We start from the raw sequence: 13,144 nt of genomic DNA, 5'->3' as shown, positions 1-13,144 counted from the left end.
GGCAGGAAATACTCTGTCCCCACACCTTTGCACAGGATATGGTTGCTTTTGTCCACCTCCACAGGTGCTCACTGCAGGTTAGTCAGCATGGTGCTTGTCACCTGGCTCTCACCACTGGAACGTGAAACTCCGCTGGGGCAGGGGCATCATCTCTTTCTGTTTTCCCCTCGGCACCCAGAGCAAGCTCACTGCTTCGCCAGTGTTGGAGTAGTAAGAACACTACCGAGGGCTAGAACCTGATCTGACTACATGTTTGGTTGCTTGTCAGTACTTTAAAAGACAAAGAAGCAAAGTGGTTTTTTATCTTTGCTCCTGCAGATGAAGCTTTTGTTCAGGCGGGTGATGAGGGCATGGGCATGAGCCATCTCAACAGTGGCTTCCCAGGGAAGTGGCCTCAGGAGTCCTCCTGTTCCTGATCTTCCCTGTGAGCATATGGGGGTCAGGGGTGGGAGTGTTGAATTCCTGCACAGAAGACCTCTAAGAGGGGCAGCTCGGGTGGCTCAGTGGTTTAGCACCACCTTCGGCCCAGGGTGTGATCCTGGAGACCCGGGATCGAGTCCCACGTTGGGCTCCCCTCATGGAGCCTGCTTCTCCCTCTGCCTGTGTCTCTTCTCTAACGCTGTGGCTTTTAGGGCTTAGTGCTCTCCTGTGAGCCCTCCCCAGATAAGCAAATGCTCTTTAACTCTCCTGGCTCCCTGCAGATGCTTGAACTCTGCCCCCTGTGGTTGCTGTTTGCCCTGGGACTTGGGCTTTAGCCTGCCTTCTGCCCAGCTCTCTTCTTGCCTTAAAGGGCTAGAATAATGTTCTTCTCAGCTCTACATCTGAGCTGAAATGGGTAGTTCTTGGAACATGGTAGTTTTGAGAAACTGCAGCAAGTCCAATGGCTGAAGTCAAAAGCAGGAGGGCAGTGAAGCCAGAGACGTGGGCAAAAGCCAGGGCAGGAGGGGCCTCCTGCAGGAGGTCAGGACATCGGCACTTCATTCTGAAGGTAGTTGGGACTTATATTTTAATCAGAGATGTACCAAAGTGACCTTTGTGTGAAGATTGAGGAGATAGAGGTCGATTGGGTGAAAGAATTCTCTGGTGGGCCAGGTGAGCGAGGATGGTGGCCAGGGCTTGTGATGTGACTGCAGAGAAATAGACTGTGTGAGAGACACTGAGGAAGTGAAATCAAGAAGACACAGTAAGACAACTGAGCATTCATTAAACACTGTCTTGGGGTACCCGGTGGCTCAGCCACTTACAGATCTGCCTTCAACTCAAGTCATGATTGCAGGGTCCTGGGACCGAGCCCTGCATCTGGCTCCCTGCTCAGTGGGGAGCCTGCTTCTCCCTCTCCTCCCTACTTTACTCTTGCTATCTCTGTTTCTCTCTCTCTGATAAATAAATAACATCTTTTTAAAAAATGCTCTCCTGGCACAGGTGTTGAAATAGTGAACACAAAAGTCCTCGTCACTACCCTCATGGAGTGACTGTCAGATTTCTGGCTCGAGTCAGGGCACCACCTTCAGGGCCGCTCACTGAGCTGAGGAGCTCTGGAAGTAACGCTTGTAGCTGCACTGGCACAGGGAGTTCAGTTTTAGGGTTGAGCTGGAATTCAATAAAGCATCCCTTTGTTGACTAACCAGCTTTTTGGTTAACACCAATTAAGGGGACCTTTTAGTGGAGACAGTGACATGTTCTTGAGATTCCATTGTTTATGCAATGAACAAGCCTAAGTGTAATTGTTGCCAGAGGAACAGGGTCTTGTCATAAATATAGTTTAAATCAAAGCCAGTCCAGAAAAGCATTTGGTCTTTACCAACACAGAACATCATTATGGGATCTTATACATTATGCAGTGAAAACTCTATGTTGGTTTACCAGCTTTGTAAAGTTTCCTATTTGCAATTGTAACATTTGTAATACGATAATGTATTTGTAATATAATAATTGACATCTGGAAAAATATCATTTGTCTTTAAAATAACACTTTCACCTTTTATTCAAATCTATGCACAAATGAAATACTAATAAAAATGAAAGTTAAAATGTATTACATTCTTATTTTATGAATAGAGTTGTCCGTCAAAAAACAGATCCCGACTTAGGTTAAGGAAAATCTTTATTTGAAAGTGTTATTACAAGAGCAGGGAGGGGGACATATAATAAGGAATAGTTCTGAGCCTGGTGAGATCAGTCAGAAGGCAAAGGCTTTGCTTTTACTGGGAGCAGACAGGGCCAGCAGGGTTGGGGACGTGGGAGGAGCGGGACGGGGCGACATCGTGGGGTAGTGGATGAGCGAACGCTGGCCCTGAAGCTGGCGCCTGAAGTGGAAGGCCCTTGGAGGGTTGCCCAGGTTGCTAGTGGGTCACAGTCACGGGCCTGAGAAAAGAGAGAACTTGCCTGAAGTGTGATCAGGTCAGGTTAGTGGACATTTTGTGATTGTCAGTGGGGACAAACACATCAGCTAATGTTTCTTGGGACAAAGAATGCAGACTTAGGGGGTCTGTGTCTGGCCTTGTCGTACGTGAATAGAGGGTCATCCACAGCTCTAAGTCACGTGGGGAGGAGTAGTTCTTTGCAGTGAGCCATTCCCAGGAATGGAAAGGGCCTGAGGTTTTCACCATCACTGTTTTTCAGGAGCATGGGCTTGGGGTAAATTCAGCATGTCCCAGTGCTAAGCACTTACCTGGTGTGCCTTAACCTTCTGATAACCCTTCAGTGTGAGGGCTCTGGTAAGCCACGACTTGGCCTCCTGAGGACTGGGAAGGCTAAGGAATAGCCCTGGTCACGCTGCCAGTTACGGAGAAGGTGGATTGTTGGGCAGAACTGAAGAAAAAGAGACCTGGGTCAATGTTTGTATGAGAAAGTGGTTAGACTACTGGAGGCTCTTCCTGGCTGATAAAACCAGGCATCTGCCCTCTCAACCTATAGCAGGCTAGAAATTTCCTGAAGGGGTTGAACAGAGAAGCTTTGGGCTCTAAGACCCAGATAGATACAACTGAGGGCCCCAGATGCCACACGGACAATGAGGGTATTATCTCCCTTAAATAAAGGTGCCGCATACCTACCAGTGGGAATCCCAGCATTCCAACAGCCAGGCTGATACCTCCTGCTGGGAGATTGGGGAATTCCTATTCAGGGTAATGCTTACCTAGGCCAAGGGAAGAGAAACAGATACTGATATTTGAGTAATTTATGTTGAAAAAAACTGGCCTGCCATCTTAAAGTGAATTGTCAAGTCCAGTTGTCAAATCCCATGGAGGAAAGCAGTACTTCCAGGTAATGTTTTGGAGCCTCAACCTTAAATTTTTAAAAGCAGGAAGCAAAGGATTACTGGTCACTGGAGGAAAGCCCATAATGTAGAAAGAGACAGAGACCAATTCACAAAACCTGAATCTGTTGGAAGAAGTAGATATTATAAACTCCAAGTTGGGGCAGGGTTGGGAGGGCACTTCCATGAATATCTCAGAGATATAAGAATTTATGTCACCTCCATAAAATATTTTTAAAGTGCTATAAAAAAGAACAAATATAAGAAAATACTATTAGTAGTTAAACATTTGATAGCAGAAGTAAAAAAAAAAAAAATCAATAGATATGTAGGAAATATACTTAAATCTCCCAGAAAGTAAAATAGAGTGAGAAGGTGAAAGAGAAAGAAGAAAAGTAAGAGAAATTTAGAGTTCCAACTCAGGAGGTCCCAATAGCCAAATAATAGAAATTCCAGGAAGATAAAGCAGAGAAAATCAGGAACCAAGAATAAGGTAGAGATGGGTGGGAGGAAACACTGATTTTTTTTTTTCCTATGTTGTATTATTTGCTATTGTTAACTCTATACGTATCATTTCTATATTTTTAAAAAGTAATCAACTTAACATTAAATTTTAAAAACAAAAAATACATGTGAAGGTTAAAAATACTATAGATATTGGAGTTTTCGTTGAAGACAAAAGTAGGCAAGGAAAAAATACCATTTTGATTTTTAAAAAGTTCATATTTTAAGAAAATTTCTTCAATTACCATGGAGAAATTGAGGAACAGTTTTCTCTTAAAAACAGCAACAGCACAGAGTGGCATAGATCATGGAGGATTGCTGATACCAAAAGAGCAGCTGTATAAGTTTGTAATCAGGAATTTTGCCAAAGAGAGAACAGTGTTTCTCCTGGTCAATAGGGCTGACTTTCTTTCTGTGAACAAAAAGTATTCGTGACTTACCTTAATTATGGTAAGGCTTTTAAAAGTTGTGTGAAATTCATAATAATAATCCTTTCATTCAAGATATATTTATTGTCTATTCTGTGCTAAGCATTGTTCTGATTTATTTATATGGACCCATTTAATCCCCCTCACAGCCTTATGGGGGTAGGTTGTTGTCTTTCGCCGTTCTCATTTTACAGATGAGCCCATGGTACAGAGAGGTCAGGTAATCCCGTTACAAGCTGGGTTACTCAGTTGGTAAGTGGAAAAAGCCAGGTTTTAAAATCATGGCAATGTCGCCTCAGAGTCCCATACCCTTTATGAATTCATTTCTGCTCTGCTTGTTAAATAAAGAACCCTAAGAATTAAGACTAAATAATTTGTCAACATTTCCATACCTAGTTATTTTAGAAGAGATGCTTGAGAACTCATCTAGGCCAGTGTGCTTCCTGGTTGACTCACTAAGGCTTGAGTGCTGACCTAGGTGGAAGGACCCAGATGTTCCATAATGACCAGCCTAGAGCACATTACATCTTCCACACCAGTATCCTCATCCTAACCGTGTTCAGGGTTGATGTCGAATGTGTGTTAAAATTGTCAGGAATAGCAACCTCTGCATTCTGGGAATAAGCTTAATTTATAATTTGTGAAATCTAGCTGTCATTGAAATGATTGGTTTTTACTTTATAATGTTTAGCCCTGTTTTATGTGACTTGTGGAAAACTGTACTGTGTGATACATAAAGCAGGAATTTAAGTTTTTGCCATTAACCAGTGATGTGTAGCATACTATAGCGTTTACTGGCATTCAAGATTGATAAATTCCTTTCAGATATGAATGTTACAAATTTGGTTTGTTTGTTTTTTTCCCTAGTTCAACTTTGTGGGGAAACTTTTGGGTCCCCGTGGCAATTCTCTGAAGCGTTTACAAGAAGAAACCTTGACAAAAATGTCCATCCTTGGGAAAGGTTCCATGCGAGACAAAGCAAAGGTAACATTCATCATAGACCATGGCTACTTTGGAGACAAGTTATCTGATGTACTCTTAGATTATCCATTGTATTAACATAAATTATGTAAGAGCTAGCTAGGGTCGCAAATGACGTTATATGATAATGTTCTATAAGGCAATGAGTTTGTAGTCCTGTGTGGAAAAGTGAGTCACTTGGGCCAGTTTCAGATTATATGATGTCATACACTGTACGTCTGTAACTATTGCCTTCATTTGTAAAATGAAATAGCAGTGCCTGTGGTTTCAACTGTAGAAGCAATACCTTATAGCAAGCACAGCGATACCAAAATTACCACAAAGAGAAAAGTTATCCGCGGTCTCATTGACACTGTTTGCATCTTAGATGAGTTCCTGGGGGCCTTTTTTCTATGCCTTTATTTCAAATAGTTGAGTTTATATAATATACACTCTGATTTGCTCTTTTTGCCCTTCATTTGATACCCTTTACATTTTGTCAAATGAAAATTGATTTGAAATGTTTTAATAATGGCTTAGGATTCTAACACACAGTTGTTCTACTTGGCTGTATTCCCTCCAACTGCCTCTTTTTTTTTTTTTTAATAAGCTAAAATTACTGTTATTTTTATTGATCACTTTCTTAAATATACCACTTCTGAAAGAGATTTTCACATTTCATAATGTGCCATCACTCACATTGTTCTCCATTGTCATTTGGTTGCTCTGTCACTGTGAAAAGACTGATGTTACTGGAAACCAAACCCACATTCAGTGGTCACTTTCCATGAAATGTTGAACAATGATTGTGTCAGACAAGAAAGTTATTTAGACAAAATCCAGCCTCCTCTCAAAAAAGTCCATCTAAACAAAGGCTTTTATAATAAAAAATGGCTGCCGTTTGTCGAACAGCCACTGTGAGTGCATTACTCTGTGTTATCCTTGGAAAAATCATGAAAGATACGTAATATTTTCCATGTGAAAAAATGAGATTTAGACATCCTGAGTATATTATCTGGGTTAATCAGGGAAGTTAAATTATTTGATTAGAACAGGGCTATGTATCACACTCATAGGGAAGGCTGTTTAAAAATATAGATTCCCATACAACATTTTTAGGATAGAATCTCAAAATGTATTTTCAGTGGGTGTGAAATGATTCTAATGCGTGGCCAGGTTAGGTTAGCAAGCATTGCTGTCTCAAATGGTGTTACTTTTGATTCTCTGACTCATCTCTTCTGGCAGTTGGAGGAAATGGAATCATATATTGCTCAGTTGGTCAGAAATTTTGTGTATCTTCTAGGAAAATGACCCATCCTTCCTGATAGCTTAATAAGGTCTTCAGTAAGGTCATCTGGTCACCAGGCACATGATATGACCAGTGAAATTCATCAACATACTATTTATTTTGTTTGTTATTTTGTTGTTAAGGGAGTTTCTTTGGTTAGAAGCAACATTTCGTGGCATATAGTGGCAGGGATGAGGGCATCCACAGATAGAGGAAGCAGGGAAGGCAAGTCTTTAGCTAGATTGTATGTCCAAGTAATAGCAAGTGCCTAGCTATCCCTTTAATGAAAAGGATTCTAAATATTATCACTTTGCTCTTAGCACTTGGTGTTTTTTCCAGATTATGTTGTCATTTTTTAAAAGATTTTTATTCATTTATTCATGAGAGACAGAGAGCGAGAGAGAGAGAGAGAGAGAGGCAGAGACACAGGCAGAGGGAAAAGCAGGCTCCACGCAGGGAGCCTGACATGGGACTCGATCCCAGGTCTCCAGGGTTATGCCCTGGGCTGAAGGCGGCGCTAAACCGCTGAGCCATCCAGGCTGCCCTGTGTTGTCATTTTTAAGGGCTGTCCCTGCGTTGACATATTGGGCATTGAGCAGTGCAGTAGCCGAGAATCCTTTTTGAGGGGAGTCTGACGTGAAGTAATATATGACCTTTCTGCCTGTCACCATAGATGCTTTGTTCGAGTTCCTTGAGTAGCACTGAGGTGGCTGGGGAATGAGGTGCTTTGACATCTTCTCAAATGAGTCCCTTTGTCTACCTGGTCACCGAGCGCCTGCTCCTCATGGCGTGGGGCACCCCCTTGTCTTAGGCACTCCATAGGCTGCTTTCTTAGTCAACTTACCAGCCCTTTATTAATCCTCTTGTTCTCTGCCCTTGACCATGTGGGTCTGAGAATCAATACAGGGACTCTGTAAGTAGCTGATCATTTCCATTCCATCAAGACACCCAGAAACTGGGGAAGTAGCATACATTTTGGGGTTACAGTCTGTTGAGCCTGCTGTGAAGGGATAGGATCAGAAGTCTTTTATCTCTTGACTCTTGTAGACCCCCTGTCATCAGTGGCCCTCAATAGAACAGCATTTGCCCAGAGTCAAGTTTGCTCATCCTCAGGCTTTCTGGGCATTTCTTCTTCTCAGTGTATAGTTGCTCCGGTAAAAGGCCCCAGATCCTTGTTGGGAGGGCAAGGCGGAAGTGTTACATGGACACAAGGAGGTGTTCACAGTTATCCCTAGCTTCCTTACTCTCTGCATCCATAGGGCAAGCTAGGGTCTGGTCCTAGGCCAGGAGGTGATCCGGAGAATCAGTAAGAAAGCATGAGAATTGGGGCACCTGGGGGGCTCAGTTGATTAAGTGTCTGCCTTTGGCTTAGGTCATTGGTCCCAAGGTCCTGGGATCAAGTTCCAAGTCAGATCCCCCGCTCCATGGGGAGCCTACTTCTCCCTCTCCCTCTGCCCCTCCCCACCCACTTATGCATGCACACATGCTCACTCTCTCTGCTCTCTCGCTGTCTCAAATAAATAAAATCTTAAAAAAATAAAAATAAATAAATAGCCTGAGAATTGTCATCGAACTACCTTGGCTATTCAAAACACGGTAGGAAAAGCCTTACCAGACAGGCTTCTGTCAATGTAGATGTCCCAGTAGGGCTTTAATATTTGAATACTAAGGGTTATTTGAATCCTCCCAGGTATTGCCAATCCATTCTCAGAACTTCACTGTTCTTCAGACATTTTCCTAAATTTCACAGCAGTGGTGGTGGGCAGTCCGTATTGTCATTCAGCAGCACACAGGCTTCAACTCTGCATCTGTTGGCTCCATCAGCCTGTGGCCATAAACAGTAAAGTTTTTAGGCTACTTCTGGCTCTTTGAGATTTACCCTCATAATGTCAGGTCTTGAGTCTGTCATTGAATTTTTAAAACTCTTCAGTACAGTAAGCAACAACTCCACCTGCCTTGTTTTCCTCTGGCCCATCATACTGGGTGCTGGCCTCTGCCACACATAGCCATCAGTTCCACCTTCAGAAGCATTTCACTGATGTCACCACAGGTGGTAATTCAAGCAACAGGTTTGCTACATAAATGGGTGCCACTGGTAGACATCCCATCTTCTGTACTGCAGATGGGTCCTCGCCCCCGAACTCTTGAATGCTGATTTCTGTCAATCCTTGCAGTCTGCAGATATTCTCAATTAATAATGTTTATTTCTAAAGAGATTTCCATTACTTAGTATTAAAATCTCATCTTTTAGCTTTTCAAAGTGTTCACTATCTAAATTCTAATGAGACCATAATTCATTTTATTCTTGTATTTTCTGCATTGATGAAATTATGGGAGTCATTACTGACTTGTATCAGCTGGTTATGTAGCATAATAATCACTATAATGCTATGGTCTGTTAAGCCTTCAGTTTGTGCCAAGCATGCTTGCTGTTTTATCTTCTATATTATGGAATAGTAGAATAATTAATGCTGTATTCATTATTTATTGAGTGTTTATTATGTACTATGCATAATTCTGAAGACTTTTTGTGTCTTTAAACATGAAACTTCGTTTTTACTACAACTCCTTTATATTACTAATAACTTCTAATTACTATTCTGATAACTCCTTTATTATGACAACAACCCTAAGAACAGTAGATACTATACTGTTATTCTGCTCTTAAAATCACCTTCAAGATGATAAAGTGACCTGTCTGAAATTATAAAGTAAATGTTGATTTGGGCATTTGAAAGTGGAACAAAGTCTGTGTTCTTCCCCAAACACCACGCTGCCTGTCCCCATTAGCCCAGGACACAAGCTGGGGAAGTGCCTCGCTCTGTGGAGGTGTGTGGCAGCAGGCTGGGATGAGAAAGCCTCTATTCTTTTTTTTTTTTTTTTTTAAGATTTTTTTAAAAAATTATTCATGAGAGACAGAGAGAGAGAGAGGCAGAGACACAGGCAGAGGGAGAAGCAGGCTCCATGCAGGGAGCCCAATATGGGACTCGATCCCAGGACGCCAGGACCATGCCCTGGGCTGAAGGCAGGTGTTGAACCGCTGAGCCACCCAGGGATCCCCGAAAGCCTCTATTCTATTTCCATCTGGGGTAGCAGTGGCAGGGCTGCGCTGTGAGTCATGGTTACGGACTCTCAATAGTGTCGTTACTGTGATACTGTAGTAGGATAAGGTGCAATGTTTATGTCAGTAATTCATACTTTCAAAAGTGAACTGTTGAACATGAAATTCGGTGTTTAAAACTTCAGCTATGAAAGGCAGAGTATCAGACCAAGTGATGGAAAGTGTTCTGATGAGAACAAATTGTCTACAGTTGGCCTGAAAGAATCATGCTTTATATATGTGAAGGAAGTACAGAGGATGTTGTGGAGGTTTATATTTGCTCTCCTTGCTTCAAACATTTTCCTCCTTTCTGTACAGTTTCTGACCTACTTTCCGTAAATGGGAAGGGAACGAGCACTTACTGAGTCCTGCCACATGTAAGGCAGTGCGCTGGGCAGTATGTACACGACCTCCTTTGCCAGCCATTTACATAACGTTGGTCCTTTTATTCTTCTCAGTGCTCCTGCATTAATATACTTATGTTAACACCAAATTGATTTTGCAGATTAAGGGTTGGATTACATTTTATCTGTCTAAACACACACACCTCGTGCTGGCATGGCTAATATTTGGGTATATCTACTCAGAACCCCATGTCCTTGTCATGGTGGAGATCTCTCTTTTCTTTGTAAGAAATCAAAGTAGTGAAGTAACAAAAGTTGAAGTTTTAAACGCTGGAGTCAAGAGTGCTTGTGCCTCTTTGACCTCTTGGTTTGTGGTGGAATTAAAGTGTTGCTGCCAGGAGTTCAAGGGGTTGGTATTTTGTTGTTTTTGTTTTTTTTGTTTTTTTTTTGGGGGGGGGGTTGGTATTTTGGAGAGGCTTGGAAGGTGTCCCCCATTTTGGAAATCACTCTACTCATCTTAATCTGTCTGATTTGAATGTTGGGGGAAAAAAAAGACTTTAAAAGACCCAGATTCTATCATTTGCCACTATAATGAATGCTAGTTAGGAAAAGATAATGGACCAAACTTATTTGTGTCTTGTTGACTGAGCTAGGTTTTTTTCCTCTATTTTTCCCCCAAATTTTATTCTGTAAACAAACAAAAAAAAGTTTTTAATGTGTATCATAATTATGTAAAGTCATATAATAAAAATCTTTCATTTATTTTATTCACTGTTATTCCTCAGATACTGTGCCTGACATGTAGAAATGTTTTTTTGAATCAGTAGATGAATGATCAAATGAAAATAGAAATAAGTAAATAACGTTTACCTGTTCACTCATAGGTATTTTGTTGAGCATCAACTGTATACCAAGCACTTTTCTAGACAAGAAGAGTGAGCACCAAAGAAGACAGTTGTGGTTTTTGTTTCATTGTGATCACTTCCAGTGAGGGAAATTAGATACTAGTAAAGTGAGGAATAATTGGATAGGTGAAAATGCTTTGTGGCAGCATCACAGATACTCAGTGTAACCAGTGTAGAGGGAGCTTAGGAGATGAGTCAGTCTGACCAAGGGTCTGAACGGCACCTGGCAGGGGTCGAGCTGGGGGGGACAGGGGAGACAGAGCAGTGAGAGCATCCAGCAAAGCATCTCCTTCTAGGCCAGAGGCAGGAGTTGAGACTTACTCCAACAGCAGCACGAAGCCTTCAGAGTTTTCATAGAAGGTGGGAGTGGTAGGATCAGAGTCCTCAGAGTGGTGCCTGCCATTGGTTGGGAGAACCTTCTGTGACAACTGCATGCCGGCTCAGCTCTGTGTTTCTGTTTCTTTTCTCTATAAAGACACACTTCTAAATGTGTTTTTCCTTTCTCCAGGAAGAAGAGTTGAGGAAAAGTGGAGAAGCAAAGTACTTCCACCTCAACGATGACCTCCATGTTCTCATTGAAGTCTTCGCTCCGCCAGCAGAAGCATATGCCCGGATGGGACATGCACTGGAAGAAATCAAAAAGTTCCTCATTCCTGTTAGTACAATTTTCCTTGATAGTTAATTTTTACTTCAAAGTCCTTCCTTTATGTTAATCCTTATTAATTCTTATCAGTAATTATTATTTGCACAGCACTTTCTTAAAAGTGTCCCTGTGAGTTGGCATTTTTCTTTCGTTATATATGAGGCAAGAGGTTTTTAGAGACATTAGATAGTACTGGTAAGGCTACACGGCCAAGAAAGTTGAGGGGCACAATCACTAGTTCAAGTTTTGGGACTCACAAGTCCTAAGTTTTTTGTAACACTAAAATCATCTACAAATCCATTGTTCTCCAATATAAACGCGTTCGTGCCTTCCATGCAGCAAGCATTGTGTGTGGTGTTGGACCAGCAGACATGCATAAAAGCAGTCCCTACCCTTGAGGAGTGTATGTAGTGTAGGGGAATAGAAAAGCATAAGCCAATGATTTCAGTATAGCTCGGTAACTATGATGACAGACACAAGCATGAGGAGCACAGGGAAGAAGGGCACTGGGCAGATAGCTGGTTTCTACCAGGTGTTTTATGCTTTGTTAATGTAACAATTGCTATTCTATTTTAACCCTTTGCAGACACTTTGACATTGTAAAGAATGTGATAATTTGAAGAGAGTGTATCCCTACCTCCATTATGAAAGTTAATTTAGGTCTTTTATATAATTTGCATGTACTAGATTAAAAAAAAACTAAAACATTGAACACTTTGGCTCTTTAGACAATTTATTTAGAGAAACTGTCACAACTGCCAAATAGCTGCCTGAGGTCAGATTGTCTTTAGCAATCTTGAATTTGAATTTCCAGGAAAAGGATATTTTAAATCATGATTGCCTTAGAAAAACCAACACATGGGATTGTATTAAGTCATTTTACTGGAGAGCTGAAAATGGTTAAACCTCCTTAATTCCCTCAAGCCAACATGGTGATCCATTTATTTAGTTAGTTTTTTGTTTTGTTTTGTTTTACTTTTTAGAGAGAAGAGAGAGGGGCTGGGGGGTCAGAAGGAGAGGGAGTGAGAGAATCTTAAGCAGGTTCCACACCAGCACAGAGCCTGATGAGGGTTTCGATATCACAACCCTGAGATCATGACCTGAGCTGAAATCAAGAGTTGGGCACCCAACCAACTGAGCCACCAGGTGCCCCTACTCATTTAGTTTAGAAACAAAGTATTTGAGTGCTTTCTATGTGATAGATACATGGGAACTAATAAAAGACATTCTTTTTTCTGCCCCTATTGAGTCTATCTAATGGGAGAGACAGATAAGAATCAGATATTCATACAAATGATTATAAAATTGCCATTCTGACAAGACAAAGGAGAGGTTTAATGTCTGAATGGTCATTCAGTGTGGACTAGGGAGTGCTGACCTAGCCATGTAGGCTGCCACAGAACCTCCCACCCCATTCCCTTTACACTCCTCCAAGACATGCTGACTTCTCTTGTTTTGAGTCTGGGCTGGCCAGAACTCCATTGCTTAACCCAGGGTCACAAAGATTTTCTGCTCTGTTTTCTTCATATTTTTTATAGTATTCTGTCATTTAAATCTGTGATCAATTTTTTTTTAAAGATGTTATTTATTTATTCATGAGAGGCAGAGAGAGAGACAGAGACAGGAGAAGCAAACTCCATGTAAGGCGCCTGATCTGGGACTTGGTCCCGGGATTCCAGGATCACGCCCCGAGCTGAAGGCAGCCGCTCAACCACT

The 13,144-nt window shown here is 41.7% G+C and overlaps 1 protein-coding gene across 3 annotated transcripts in view; it reads left to right on the top strand.

Annotated features, from left to right (window-relative positions):
- The window catches only part of KHDRBS3 (KH RNA binding domain containing, signal transduction associated 3), a 185,017-nt gene that overhangs the window by 75,871 nt on the left and 96,002 nt on the right, over window positions 1–13,144 (top strand). For all 3 annotated transcript variants that reach the window (XR_005989996.1, XM_041769545.1, XM_041769546.1), the window contains exons 3-4: window positions 5,056–5,172; window positions 11,294–11,440. Coding sequence is in view for 2 of the 3 variants with exons in the window: in XM_041769545.1 (XP_041625479.1) it covers window positions 5,056–5,172; window positions 11,294–11,440 (264 nt within the window). In the remaining variant the exon portion in view is untranslated. The remainder of the gene's footprint in view (window positions 1–5,055; window positions 5,173–11,293; window positions 11,441–13,144) is intronic.

This window comes from Vulpes lagopus, chromosome 9, assembly GCF_018345385.1.
Source record: "Vulpes lagopus strain Blue_001 chromosome 9, ASM1834538v1, whole genome shotgun sequence".
NCBI classification, from domain to species: domain Eukaryota; kingdom Metazoa; phylum Chordata; class Mammalia; order Carnivora; family Canidae; genus Vulpes; species Vulpes lagopus.
This window is presented reverse-complemented; position numbering and strand designations above follow the sequence as displayed.